Source organism: Martes martes (assembly GCF_963455335.1).
Source record: "Martes martes genome assembly, chromosome: 7".
NCBI lineage: Eukaryota > Metazoa > Chordata > Mammalia > Carnivora > Mustelidae > Martes > Martes martes.
In genome coordinates this window covers 4,416,556-4,429,829 of record NC_137894.1, presented here as the reverse complement: position 1 = coordinate 4,429,829, position 13,274 = coordinate 4,416,556, and the positions used below count along the sequence as shown (strand labels likewise).

The 13,274-nt window shown below is 46.5% G+C and overlaps 1 protein-coding gene across 1 annotated transcript in view; it reads left to right on the top strand.

Moving 5' to 3' along the window:
- ALPK3 (alpha kinase 3) overlaps nucleotides 1-13,274 on the top strand; it is a gene marked incomplete at its 5' end in the record, with an annotated part of 54,010 nt that overhangs the window by 19,207 nt on the left and 21,529 nt on the right. The window contains 2 exons of the mRNA XM_080807411.1: nucleotides 5-122; nucleotides 742-1,972. Coding sequence (XP_080663537.1) covers nucleotides 5-122; nucleotides 742-1,972 — 1,349 coding nt within the window. The remainder of the gene's footprint in view (nucleotides 1-4; nucleotides 123-741; nucleotides 1,973-13,274) is intronic.

The window sequence follows — 13,274 nt, the reverse complement described above, 5'->3', positions numbered from 1 at the left end:
TTAGGATACCCAGAGCCAGAGGTGACCTGGTACAAGGACGACACAGAGCTGGACCGCTACTGTGGTTTGCCGAAGTATGAGATCACTCACCAGGGCAACCGCCACACGCTTCACATTTACAGGTGGGGGCACGCGACCCGTCCCGCTCTCTCTGCGTTCCTGGGGGCCTGTGGCCCCATCAGAGATGGGCTTGCTGCACGCTGATGTCCAGGCGGGATCTAGGGGTGCAGGGTGGGTTTCTGCTGCCGAGTTGAACCTGCTGGCGAGGCTGCCTGCCTGCCCTGCCAGGGTCTGGGATCACCAAAGGCCAGGGTGGGAGGATTTCTGACAGCCGGAGATTGAAGTGCAAGCAGGGGAGGTCCCAACCCACAGAAACATGTTCCGTGAGGTCAGCTACCAAAAAAAGCTCCGGTGTCGTCCTTACTTCACAAGGGGCTGTGCGGGTCACCTGATTCGGAAGGGAGCTCTCCTGGGCCCCACGTCTAATCCCTTCTGGAACCGCATGACCTGGGCCCGCTCCCTCCCTGTGGCCAGCCTCAGTTTCCCCAACTGCAATGGGGAGTGTTGGACGGGGTGGCGTCGGAGGTGGGGTGGGGTGCTCAGGGCGGGACTTTGGGGGGCGGGGCAGCATGCTCAGCTCTGGGAGACACGGACCGCGGGGGGCGCGGGGGGCGGGGGGGGCGGAGGGGGCCCCCCCCCCGGCAGGAGGGGAGACTGGGCATCTCGCGCGCCTCCCTTTAGGTGTCAGGAGGAAGACGCGGCCATCTACCAGGCCTCCGCCCGGAACACCAAGGGCATCGTGTCCTGCTCGGGGGTCTTGGAGGTCGGCACCATGACGGAGTACAAGATCCACCAGCGCTGGTTCGCCAAGCTGAAGCTCAAGGCCGCGGCGAAGATGCGGGAGATGGAGCAGAGCTGGAAGCCCCGGAAGGAGGCGGTGGGCGACGCCGACGCTCTGCGCAAGCTCAGTCCCGACCGCTTCCAGCGGAAACGGCGGCTGAGCGGGGTCAAGGCGTCGCTCCGCGCGGCCCCTGCGCGGGAGGCTGAGGACGGGACCCCAGCGGCTTGGCGGGAGGAAGAGGCCGAGCCCGCCCAGCACCCAGCCTTGGGCCTCCTCCACAACTTTGCTCCCGGCGAGGTGGCCGCCAACGGGGAGGCCGCCCCCGAGAATGGCGAGGACGCGGAGCACCCCCTGCTGACGTACATCTGCGAGGCCATGGAGCTGGGGCCTGCGCGAGCCCCCAAAGCAGAGTCGGGGGCCAAGAAGAAGAAGAAGGACGAGCAGCCTAAGCAAGGTCTCCAGAAGCCAGAGGCGGAGAAGGCGGCTCGCAGCCCGCGTCCTCCCGAAGGCCGTGGCCCTGGTTCGGACGAGCCCGGGCCGCAGGGGCGCGCGGACGTGGAGCAGGTCCAGACCCGGCGCGGAGGCAGAGCTGCGCGGGGCCCGGCGTCCTCCGACGTCGAGAACACCGCGAAGCCCGCCCGCGCGGTGGGCGCTCAAGAGCCGACCCGGGACGCCCCCGTCCCAGGCCCCGTCCCGGGCCCGGACCAGCAAGTGTATTTCTCCCTAAAGGACATGTACCTGGAAAGTACCCTCGCGGGCAGGCCGAAGGGGGAGGAGGGCTCCCAGACCCCAGGCGGCAGGGCACCCGGAGAGAGGCCCTCCGGGAAGGTGCCCAGGGAGGCTGGAGGTGAAAGGGGCGCTGTTGCCCCCGCCCAGCCCACCGCCTCGGCCCCCCAGACGACTAGGCCTTTCAACAGGAAGAGGTTTGCCCCTCCGAAGCCCAAAGGGGAGCCCACCGACGACAGCAAGCCCGATGGTTCCCCGAGCCACGCTCCAGAACCAGGGGCCCGGAGCTCAGGGAAGGCCCCACCTCAGGCCTCGGCCCCCGTGCCCACACCCCCTGCCCGGCGGAGACACGGCCCCCGGGACAGCCCCCTGCAGGGGCGAGCCGGCCACGGGACTTCGGGAGAGGTAAGTGGGGTGTCGGGCGCCTGGAGGGCCGCTCCGGGAAGCTGAGCTCATGGAAAGTCTTGCCCTCACAGCTCGGCAGCCAGTGAGCAGGGCGCTATTTATAGAAGGGGGTGAGGTGGTGATGGAGTGCCAGCCGGCAGCGGAGGACCACAGGCCTGGCCTTTGCCCCAGCCGATCTCCAGACGGAGGTGGAGGGAGACGATGTCCCTTGGCGAGGAAGGAGCCAGTGGAGGGTTTTCCTGGGGCTCACTGAGGCAGCAGTGTTTCATGGGGAGACTGAGGAGCAGGGGTGAGCTGTAGTATGCGGTGCGTCTCGACCTGGACGCTTCTTAGATTTCTACGAATATCAACTGTCCTGGAAATTCTGGTTTAATTTGGGTTTTTATCTAAGATTTCAGAGTCAGGCGTACCTATGTGCAATTCTGACTATGGTTAACATCTGGTGATCAGGGCAAGCTGTAAAATCAGAATAAAAATGCTACCTACGTCGTAGGCTGTTGGGAGAGCCTGCCTGCTCAGCGGAGGGCCTGGTGCGCATTAAGAACTAGTAAATGGCAAGAGGAGTAAGATGATTTCTACGGTGGGCGACAGGTGGGGGACCGAGGCCCCCTTTTTTATCTGGGAACAGGAGGGCCATCATTTCCTGGGGGTCAGGTGGCCCACGGAGGGAAGGCAGGGATGGGGGCATCCACTGCTCAAAGAAGAGGTAGGCGACAGCACTGAGAAGTTTAGGGCACGGAGAGGGAGGAACGGGATTGAGAAGAGTGACAGAGGGAAGTCTGTCCCCTTGGGTCAGTGCTGCATGTCTCAGGAGGCAGAGGGCAGGCTGTATTTCATTTTTATTTTTATTTTTAAAAATTTATTAGAGAGTGAGCGGGGGAGGAGCAGAGCCAGAAGGAGAAGCAGACTGCGCCCCTCCCCCATACAAAGCGGGGCTGGATCCCACGACCCTGAGATCAGGACCTGAGCCAAAATCAAGAGTCAGGGGCGCCTGGGTGGCTCAGTGGGTTAAAGCCTCTGCCTTTGGCTCAGGTCATGGTCCCAGGGTCCTGGGATTGAGCCCTGCATGGGGCTCACTGCTTGGCGGGGAGCCTGCTTCCTCCTCTCTCTCTGCCTGCCTCTCTGCCTACTTGAGATCTCTGTCTGTCAAATAAATAAATAAAATCTTAAAAAAAAAAAAATCAAGAGTCAGCCAGGCCCCCCAAAGGGGGAGGCAGACAGTGTTTCACAGGAATTTTGGGGAAACAGTTTCACAGTGGGCAGAAAAAAAGGCCATATTTCTTCTGAGTGGCAGAAAGGGAACGTATTTCACGAGGGAGGACAGACGGCAGAAGGGACAAGCTACCTGCCCTGGGACCTCGTGGGGGACAGAGCTTCACAGGCAAAGGAGGGGGGCTGCCCTTCCCACAGACAGAACTTCCAGCGTTTCAAGAGTGGTGCTGAGTTAGTCTGTGGGGACAGTAGGTCCAGAGGGCTTGGGAGGGGGCGGACCTCAAGCCAGACTCTTGGAGGCTGGTGACTCAGCGCTCACGCTTGGTCTCCGGGGATGCTGGCAGCTGGTGGGCTGAGTTCCTAGTGGCCCTGATGGCGCTGCTCCGTGTGCCCGACCCAGCCCACAGGCAGGGGCCCCCAGGGAGCGCGTTCGGGAAGTGACCAGGCCAGCAGCCAAGTCTGACGAAGGCGGCCTCCCTGCCCACAGTGGAGGGGACACCAGGGCCAGGCCGCCTACCCCCTCCCAGCGGGGCTCTCCTTGCCTCTCAGAGGAGCGGCAGGCGCAGGAGAGGCGGCCCGTCCTGGTTCCACGGTCCCTGCAAGACACGTGTGCGACTTCTATTTTCTGTACTTAGAAAATCGTGACATAGACCACACAGGTGAAAAATGCATTTAACGTCTATGCATACGCCAAACCTGCTGCTCTTTCGTGGCTGAATCCGTTTGGTTTTTCATCTTCTCATCCTACCAAGTCTTTAAAAAATCTCCTGAAAGACACCCATGCTCATGGTGACAAATATGGGAAGAACCCTTAAAAATTCAATGGCAAAAGTAACTGCTCACCTAGAATTCTGCCATCAAGAAGCATCATGGTAGATCTACCAATCTTTCTATATATGCAGTTTTCTTATTTTTAAAATTCGGTGTGTGCTGCTCTTCTGGTTCAGTCTTATATCCTGCTTTCTTCCCCTTTCTTTTTTCCTTTTTTTTTTTAAGATTTTATTTATTTATTTGACAGACAGAGATCACAAGTAGGCAGAGAGGCAGAGAGAGAGAGAGGAGGAAGCAGGCTCCCTGCTGAGCAGAGAGCCCAAAGCATGCGGGGCTGGATCCCAGGACCCTGAGACCATGACCTGAGCCGAAGGCAGAGACTTTAACCCACTGAGCCACCCAGGTGCCCCTCCTTCTCATTATTTCATGAGGATTTTCTCACGGTCCCTAAAAATTTTCTGGAAAACGTTAATGGTTGTATAGGCTGCCACTTACCGTTGAACCACCTCCCATGGTTTAAGCGTTCCTTCCCTATTCTGAGGTTAGTTAAGTATGAATCTACATTTTAAAAATAATTTTTGTTGTTTGAATTTCTCCACTTGACTTTTAAATTAACTTGATGTTGATTTGAGTATATAGTACAGCCTTAGATTCCAGCTCGATCTTCGGTTAATTAAATAGGTAATTCCCCCCAATATCATTTGTGGAATATTTAACTCTAAGATATTGATTTGTGATTCTTTCTGTGTATACTAATTTTTATACACACTGAAGCCTATTTTAGTTCCTATATATACCTCTCACAACCCATTAATCTGATTATCGATCCTTACAGCAGAATGATCTTGTTTTAATGATCGCAGCTTTAATTTCTGGCAGAGCAACCCTCTTAGACGCCGTTTAAAATTTTTCTTAGCTCTTCTTTCTGGTTTATTCCTCTAGGGAAACTTTAGAATCATTGTTTCAAGTTCTTGAAACTTCCAGATACCACTGTGATTTTTTTTCCGTTTGTTTGTTTGGTTTTATTGTTGTTGTTTTTAACCTTGTACCTGTATATTTACTGCTTTAAAAAAATCACATTTAAAGAAAAGCGGTAAGCTATTTTTAACAAGCTCACAAGCTTGTTAAATCTTCTCATGGAAAACTCAAGTCCACTTTGCATTTGGAATGATCTTTTGGTAAAACTTGCCAGTTATGTATTTTAAACAGCTTTATTGAGGTATATATACCATAACATTCACCTATTCCAAATGTGCAACATAATGTACACAGTTTAGAGTCATGAAGATATGACCAAAATCTAGTTTTCAGGCATTTCCATCACCCTAAAAAGGTCTCTGTTCCTTTTTTGCAGTTCATCCCTGTTCCCACGCCCAGACCCAGGCAACCACAAATGTGCTTTCTGTTTCTGTGTCATTGGGGTTCTGATTGGGATTGTAGTAAGTATAGGAATTAATTTGGGAAAACCTGTATCTTTAGCTTTCTCATCTGACAGCATGGTATTCATTTCCATTATTCAAGCCTTCTTTCAAATCTCTTTTTAAGTTCTCTTGTTTTCTTCATATGGGCCAGCATGTCTCTTGTCAGGATCAGGTACTGGAAGGATCCCTGCCTCTGGGATAGGATGCCACTGCTCCCCTACTCTCTCTCGATTTCCTTTCCCGGATATAGGGGATATCTCCAGCAGTTCAAATTAGGCTTCCATATTGGATATGGATGGGAGCAGATGTTGGGACCGAGGCCTCTTGGATTGTGAAGTATGTCCAGATGCTCTCCCCTCCCCACCTAGAACCCAGTGAGGCTGTGCAGAGGGCTCTTTATCTGGGCAGAAGCAATCTTCCCTGAAGGTACTTAGTGAATGGGAACTGGCTTGCAGTGACCTCAAAGGTTGCTTTTTAGCGCCCTAGACCGAGACCTTCTCTGAGGCAGCTTAGATCTCTGGAGCTGAGGTACAGGAGTATGGGGACATGGTGGAGTGTGCCATCTGCCCAGATCCTTGGAGGGGACGGTGTACACATGGCAGAGCTCTGCTGAATGCCTTGAGACCTCAGAGTGTGTCTTCTTGGGAAACCCTGGAAGTTGTTTTTTTTTTTAAGATTTTATTTATTTGATAGAGTGCACAAGCAAGGAGAGCGGCAGAGGGAGAGAGAGAAGCAGCCTCCCTGCTGAGCGGGGAGCCCTATGTGGGGTTCAATCCCGGTACCCTGAGATCATGACCTGAGCCAAAGGGAGACACTTAACCGACTGAGCCACCTAGGTGCCCCCCTTTGTTGTTGTTGTTGTTGTTGTTTTTTGGTGGGCAGCAAAGCAAAGTCTATTGAGTGATAATACAGAGCACCCCAAGAGGGAGGGGACCTGAGAGGCTGTCCAGGAAACCCTGTGAGTCTTGAGGATAATCATCCCAAGATTTGGAAACCCTACTCCCATAATAAAGGATCTTTGGTTTTCAGAGAATACATGAATACAAGTATTTTTGGAGAGCTGTTGAAGGGAGGGGGGGTTGAGGAGAGACATGGTCCTTAAGGAATTACCTAGTGAATCTAGGGTATTAGACTTATACCAAACCATAAGTACAAAGAGGGTGTGGTGAATGGTTATTGTAGTAGATTTCCAGGGAAGGAGAGTGGGGTGGTCTGCAGTTGCTAGGGAAGGCATCTGGGAAGTGGCCAGACTCCCTGGCAACATGTATAGGACTCATTACTGAGAATACCATAGTAGGAAAACATCAAAGAGAAATTGTTGTCGTTTTTTAAATATAAAAGGGTGCCCATAATATACCCAGGTTGAAAGAGCTTAGATAGGTGGAAGAGAGAAAGGAAGGCATTCTGGGAAGGACACGGATCATGAAGCAAAGGTCAGGTGGTGGGCTAGCGAGGAATGCAAGCCTGCCTGTCCTAGTCTGGATGCCCAGATGCTTTTGAGGCGTCTCAGTACTTTTTCTTCTCTTCTGTGTCTTGTGTGCTGCTTTGATTTGTTTAGCCTGAAGTGTAACATCATCAGGCTTGGGGGTGAGGCAGAAGTGGGGGAGAACTAACATTTATTGAATATCAGCTTCCAGTAATGCTAGGTTAGAGAGTTCAGACCAACTCCCTATTGAAGACAAGTAGTAAAAGGCAAAATGAAGAGTTACCAGCCCAGGATATGGAAGGAGATGGAAGTCCAGAATGGTGAGCCCAGTGTTTGGCATAGCTTTTATCTTGTGGCTGTTTGCTACTCCAGGAGAGCAGAATGAGAGACTCAGCAGTGTTTTAGACAGCCTCCTGGGCCTGGGGAGACAAAGATTAGAGTCTGTGGTCTCGAGAGTAGTAGCCCTGGTAAACACCCCTGGTCTTTGAGTTGGGGCCCCAAAGGAGTAGTGAGCCAGAGGTAAATTACCCACACAGGGGATTGAGGCTTATCTCTGAGTTGCCCAGGTGACAAGAAATATCTCAGTCCCTGAAAGTAGGCTAATGTGATTCAAGATACCTGGTGCCCCGAGCACCCGGAAGAAGCAAAAATCATCTGGAAGGTGATAGCATCACTTTAAGCCTCAAATTGTTTTTAAAAAGTGTTTCAAATATAATATTTGGCATCCAAGTGAAGATAAGCAGCACTCCAAGAGAAGAAAACATGAGAAAAAAGTAGCAAAAACAGCAGACAATATAAATGTGTCCACAGGGTGTTCCAGCTTTTGGAATTATTAGACATGAACTATAAAACCAAAACTCTATTTCCTATACTCAAAAAGATAAAAAGACAAGATTGAAAATTTCAGAGAACTAGAAGCTATAAAAAGTGGAATAAACTTAAAAATCAACCAACTGGAAATTCAGAACTGAAAAATACAATAATCAGTATGAGGCTAGTTGTTATAACATTTCTGGTTCTGGGGCAGAACTGGGAGATGGGGCAAACACTCACCCTATATTTTCCATTGAATGCAGCTAAAAAAAAACTTGGGCAAAATGCTTGGTGCGACTATTTGATGACTTTGGTAAACAATAGTAGGCAGGTTGGGGAAGACTGGACTTCAAAGTATCCTAGAACTAGCAGTGTTTACCTGTTTGGTTTTTTGCCTTTTAAATCTAGTATTCTCTGTCCTGGTCTTAATTCAATCAGAAACTCAGAAGTAAGGATCAGCTTTACTTTAGGAGAAGCTCTCTACTGTACATCAGGCTTGAGGAATAGGAAAGGATCTCCTGGTAGTGACAGTAATGGCAGAAGAGGCCACAGGTGTCAAACTTTAAGGGAGGGAATCTTTCTCTCTGTTCAGAGAAGCTGTGGTCTCCAAGAAGGTAGGATGAATCCCTGTTGCTTTGTTTTTCTCTCTTTTGGGTCTCTTTCTTAGCCTAGGACACAGGTTCGTGTGTGAAAGTATATGATGGATAAATGAAGCCCCAGCTATCTGTCCACAGGGCTGAAAAAAGGGAGCCCTATGGACCCAGAAAGTACAGGAGAGATCTTGAAGAAGGAACATTTGAGAAAGTGACTTCATAAGCTGTTTATAAATCCCTGGGCTTGTTTCCAAGCTATTTATGCATGGATGGATCTGGTTTTGCACACTGTATCAAAAACTCTGAGAATGGAACTGAAAGACTCATCCAGGTCCCAGACTGGTCCCCACTGGGGACCTGGATACACACTGGATAGGTCTGAATAGCACTGCAAAGGCATTGAAAAATGGAACTCACACTGAAACTACAATCTCAACAGGCTGAATGAAACTTGCAGCCTGAACACAACCAAGTAGATTGTCTGTTAAGACACAAACATTAACATTATCCATAGGATTTATGTAATAACCAGGGTCTCATGATATTCAAAATGTCTAGGATACAATAAAAGTAACTTGGCATATGGAAAATCAGGAAATCTCAACTTGCATGGGAAAAGACAAAGAATGCCAGTGTCAAGATGGCAGAGATATTGGGATTATCTCAGTTAGTGTCAGCAACTATAAAAATATGACAAAATTTAAGGGTAAACACTCTGGAAATAAATGGAAACATAGAACGTCTCTGCAAAGAAATACAAGATATAAAGAACCAAATTTTAATTTCAGAACTGAAAAATACAGTAATTGAGATAAAAATACTTTCTCACTGGGCATAATAGCAGAATGAAGGTGGCAGGAAAATGTCAGTGAACTTGAAGATAGGTCGATAGATATTATTCAACTTGAATAACAGAGAGGGAAAATACAAAGATAAGAGAAAGAAACAGACCTTCAGGGACCTGTGGTACAACATCAAAACATCTAATGCTTGTGTTATTAGAGACCCAGAAGGAGAGAAGGGTGTGGTACAGAAAAAATACCTGAATAAATAATGGCCGAACACTAGCCAAATTTGGCAAAAGACACAAACCTACAGACAAGAAGTTCAGCTAATTCCAAATAAGATATGCCTACAGATTCCATGTCAAGAAACAATAAGCAAATCGCTGAGAACTAAAGACAACACAAAAGTCTTAAAAGTAGTCAGTGAAAAACAGCACATTATAGGGGAACAATGATTCAAATGACTGCAGATTTCTCATTGAAAACAATGGAGGTCAAAAGGAAGTGGCCTACTTTTAGACCTACTAAAAGGAAGTGTCTTTCTATCCGTAAATCTACATTCAGCAAAAAATGTCTTTCAGTATTGAAGGTGAAATAAAGGCATTACCCGATAAAACTAAGATAATCAATCACTAGCAGACCTGTTCTGAAAGAATGCTAAAGTACGTTTTACCTGTAGAAGGGAAATGATACCGAAATGGAACCTGTATCACTAGGAATGAAGGAAGAACTACAGAAATGGTAAATATTGGGGTAAACATGCAGCATAAAAGGGAGAGGATAAAGGGATCTATATGGTGATAAAATGACTACATTTCACTTGAAGAGTTAAATATTGATTCCAAATAGGCTGTGGGAAGTTAAGTATATATATTGTAACCCTTAGAGCAAAAAGTAAAATACTATACAAAGAAATTTAGTAAAAGTCACAACATATAAATTGAAGGGGAATATTAAAAGTGTTCAAATAATCTAAAAGAAGACAGGATAGAGGAAACAGAGGACAGAAAAAAACAGATGAAAGAAATAGAAAACAAATAATAAAATAATTGACCTAAATGCAAGCATATAATTATATTAAATATAAGTGGTCTAAACACACAAATAAGAGAGAGTGTGAGAATGGATCAAATAACATTCTCAAAGCTGTGCTTTTTACAAGAAATTGACCTCAACTACAATATTATAGGTAGGCAAAAAATAAAATGACAGAAAATATACACTATGCAAACACTAATCCTCTGAGAACTGGAGTGACCCTGTTAATTTCAGACAACGTAGACTCCAGGGCAAAATTGTGAATTATATAATGAGAAAAGGGTCCGCTCAAGAAAACATAATAAAAAAAAGTGTTTGCCTCTAACAACAGAGCTTCAAAATATATGAAGAACGGGAAGGAGAAACAGAAACATCAGCCATTATAGTTGGAGACTTTAACGTTCTCTCAGTAATGTCTTGAGCTAATAAACTGAAAATCATGAACAACATTATCAACTGACTGGGTCTAACACATGCATAGGATACTCCATGTAACAACAACAGAATACTTGTTCTTCTCAGGTGCATGTAAGACAGTCACCAAAATAGGTCATATCCTGGGTCATAAACAAACCTTAACAAATATAAAATAATTACAATAATACAAAGTATGTTTTCTGTGCAAAATGGGCTTAAGCGACAGATCAGTGACAGAAAAAGGTAACAGGAAACTCTCAAAATGCTTTAAATATTTATGATGCACTCTCATGAGTCAAAGAGGAAAGTCTTAAGGGCAAATGGAAAATATTTTTAACTGAATGAAAATGAAGATACAACACAAGAAAAGTTTGGATAAATCAGTATTTTGAGGAAAATAAGTATTTTGAGGAAAATTTATAACATTTAAATATTTATATTAGAAAAGAAGAAAGGTCTAAGCCAGTAATCTAAGCTCCCGTGTTGAGAAACTGGAAAAGGAAGAGCTAAATAAACCCAAAACAAAGAGAAGGAAGGAAATAGTAAAAGAGCACTGAGTGTTATATGCAACTAATGAATTATTGAACACATCAAAAAATTATGATGTTCTGTATGTTGGTTAACTGAACATAATTTAAAAAAAGGAGCAGAAAACAATGACATTGAAAACAGAAAACTATGGAGAAAACAAACTGAAACCTGGTTATTTGGAAAAAATCAGTAATATTGATAAACCTCTAGCAAGACTCACAAAGGAAAAAAATGAGAGAAGACACAAATGACCAACATTAAGGGTAAAAGAAGGGCTTGATCATAGTGATCATTTCACACGACAGGCATCTCAAAACATCAGGTTGTACACCTTAAATTATACAGTCTTTGTCAATTATACCTCAATAAATTTTTAGGGGCACCAGGATGGCTCAGGCAGTTGGATGTCTGATTCTTGGTCTCGGCTCAGGTCATGATCTCATGGGTCGTGGGATTGAGCCCTGTGTCTGGCTCCGTACTCAGTGGGGAGTCTGATTGAAGATTCTCTCCCTCTGCCCACCCCCCCCCCCCGCTCATGCTCTCTCTCTCTCCCTCTCTTTCTATTTCAATTCCTCTAAAATAAATAAATCCTTAGAAAAAAGATTTTTTTTGAAACGGAATGAAGGGTAATTTCTCTAGAGATCTTGCAAGTATTAAAAGGATAATAAAGGCCCACCATGAAAAACTGTGCATGTAGTTCAACTTAGATGAAACAGACCAACTCTTTAAAAACTACAAGCTATGAAACTCTTGCAAACAATGAGACAACTTGAATAATCCTATAATTGTTACAGAAATAAAATTTGTAGCTAAAAATCATCCAAAAAAGGAAGTCTTTTGGACCAGATCGTTTTTCTGGCAAATCTACCGAGCATTTAAAGATGTTAAAGGCTTAGTATCAGCCCTGGGTGTAGGTTTCAGAGGAAGGAGATTCCAGGTCCTAGCCATTGCCCTCACCATTCCTGTCAAGCTCCTGGTTTTGTCCCTGCTTCCCCAAACCAGCACTCTGGGACCATGTCCCACTTTGAGGGTTAGAAGCCATTGTATTGTTCATTAGTAGTTGATTCCAAAATCTCCTGTGTGCTTGAGCCCATGCTGGGTGCAGAGGTGAATCAGACTGCATCCCTAATCTCTGAGAATTTATGAGGAACATAGTAGGTCACGATGGAAAATTGAACCTACTGCTCTTCCTTGTAGTGACAAAGCTCATACAGAACCAGCTGGGTTCACCCCTGCTCACAACCATGGTTATTTTAAAGAAATACATGTCAGTCCTTCTCATATCTCCACACGGTTCCAGATGTAGACACACACACACACACACACACACCCCACAGTGTTTAAAGAGGTCATCCTTTGCAGAAGTGTACAGAAATTACTCAACTGATCATTCACCATAGAGTTACCCAGCACCCCCTCTAACCCAGGGTCTGTGCTGGGTCCACCTCTTTGGAAGGGAAGAGTTTACACATTAACAGGTGCCACATGGATGAAACACTACCACACAGAATGAGGGAATCCCGATACAATTAGGTACATTTGCTGTGGGTACATAGCGTAGGGAGCCTCTAATGTTTTGGGGGGGTGTGGAGGAGGAGACTCAGAAGTCTTCCAAGAAGAGGGTCTTCAAGGATGAGGAGTCTTTCAGGTGGGCAAGGAGAAGGCTGAGACTGTCCAGCAGAGAGAAAACACACCAAGTAGTAATAAAATAGCACAGTGGTCACTACGGTAACTTAGTGGTATTGGGCAGAGGGACCCAAGAGATGAACCTGGAAGAGAGATCTGGGACCCTTGCGGAAGGATGGGCTTTGTTAATCACATCAGGTGTAATTGATTTATTTTCACTTTAAATTGAAAACTGTTGGATATGTGTCATGTGCACATGACATAAAATTTAAAAAGTAGAACAGGTAAATGGAGAATATTGTCGTCCTCAGCGGGACCTCCCCCCACCCATTTTCTCTTCCTGATGTCAGTCACCAGAACGGGTTTCCTGAGCATACCTCCAGAACTGTTTTCCCTGAATTTAAAAATATGTGTCTGTACATTTGCCACACGAAGGTTGCATATTGTACTTTCTGTCCACACCTTGCTTTTCTACTTGAATATGTATTTTATTTATTTGAAATATGGATGTACTGTAATTCACTGGGTTGGTTCTGTTGACGAAATTTAGGTCATTGCTAGTTTTGCCGTTACAAACTGTGCTGCAGTGAACATCTTTGTCCTTAAGTCCATTTACACTTGGAAATACATCTATAGGACAAATTCTTCGTAACAGAACTGTTGGGTCCA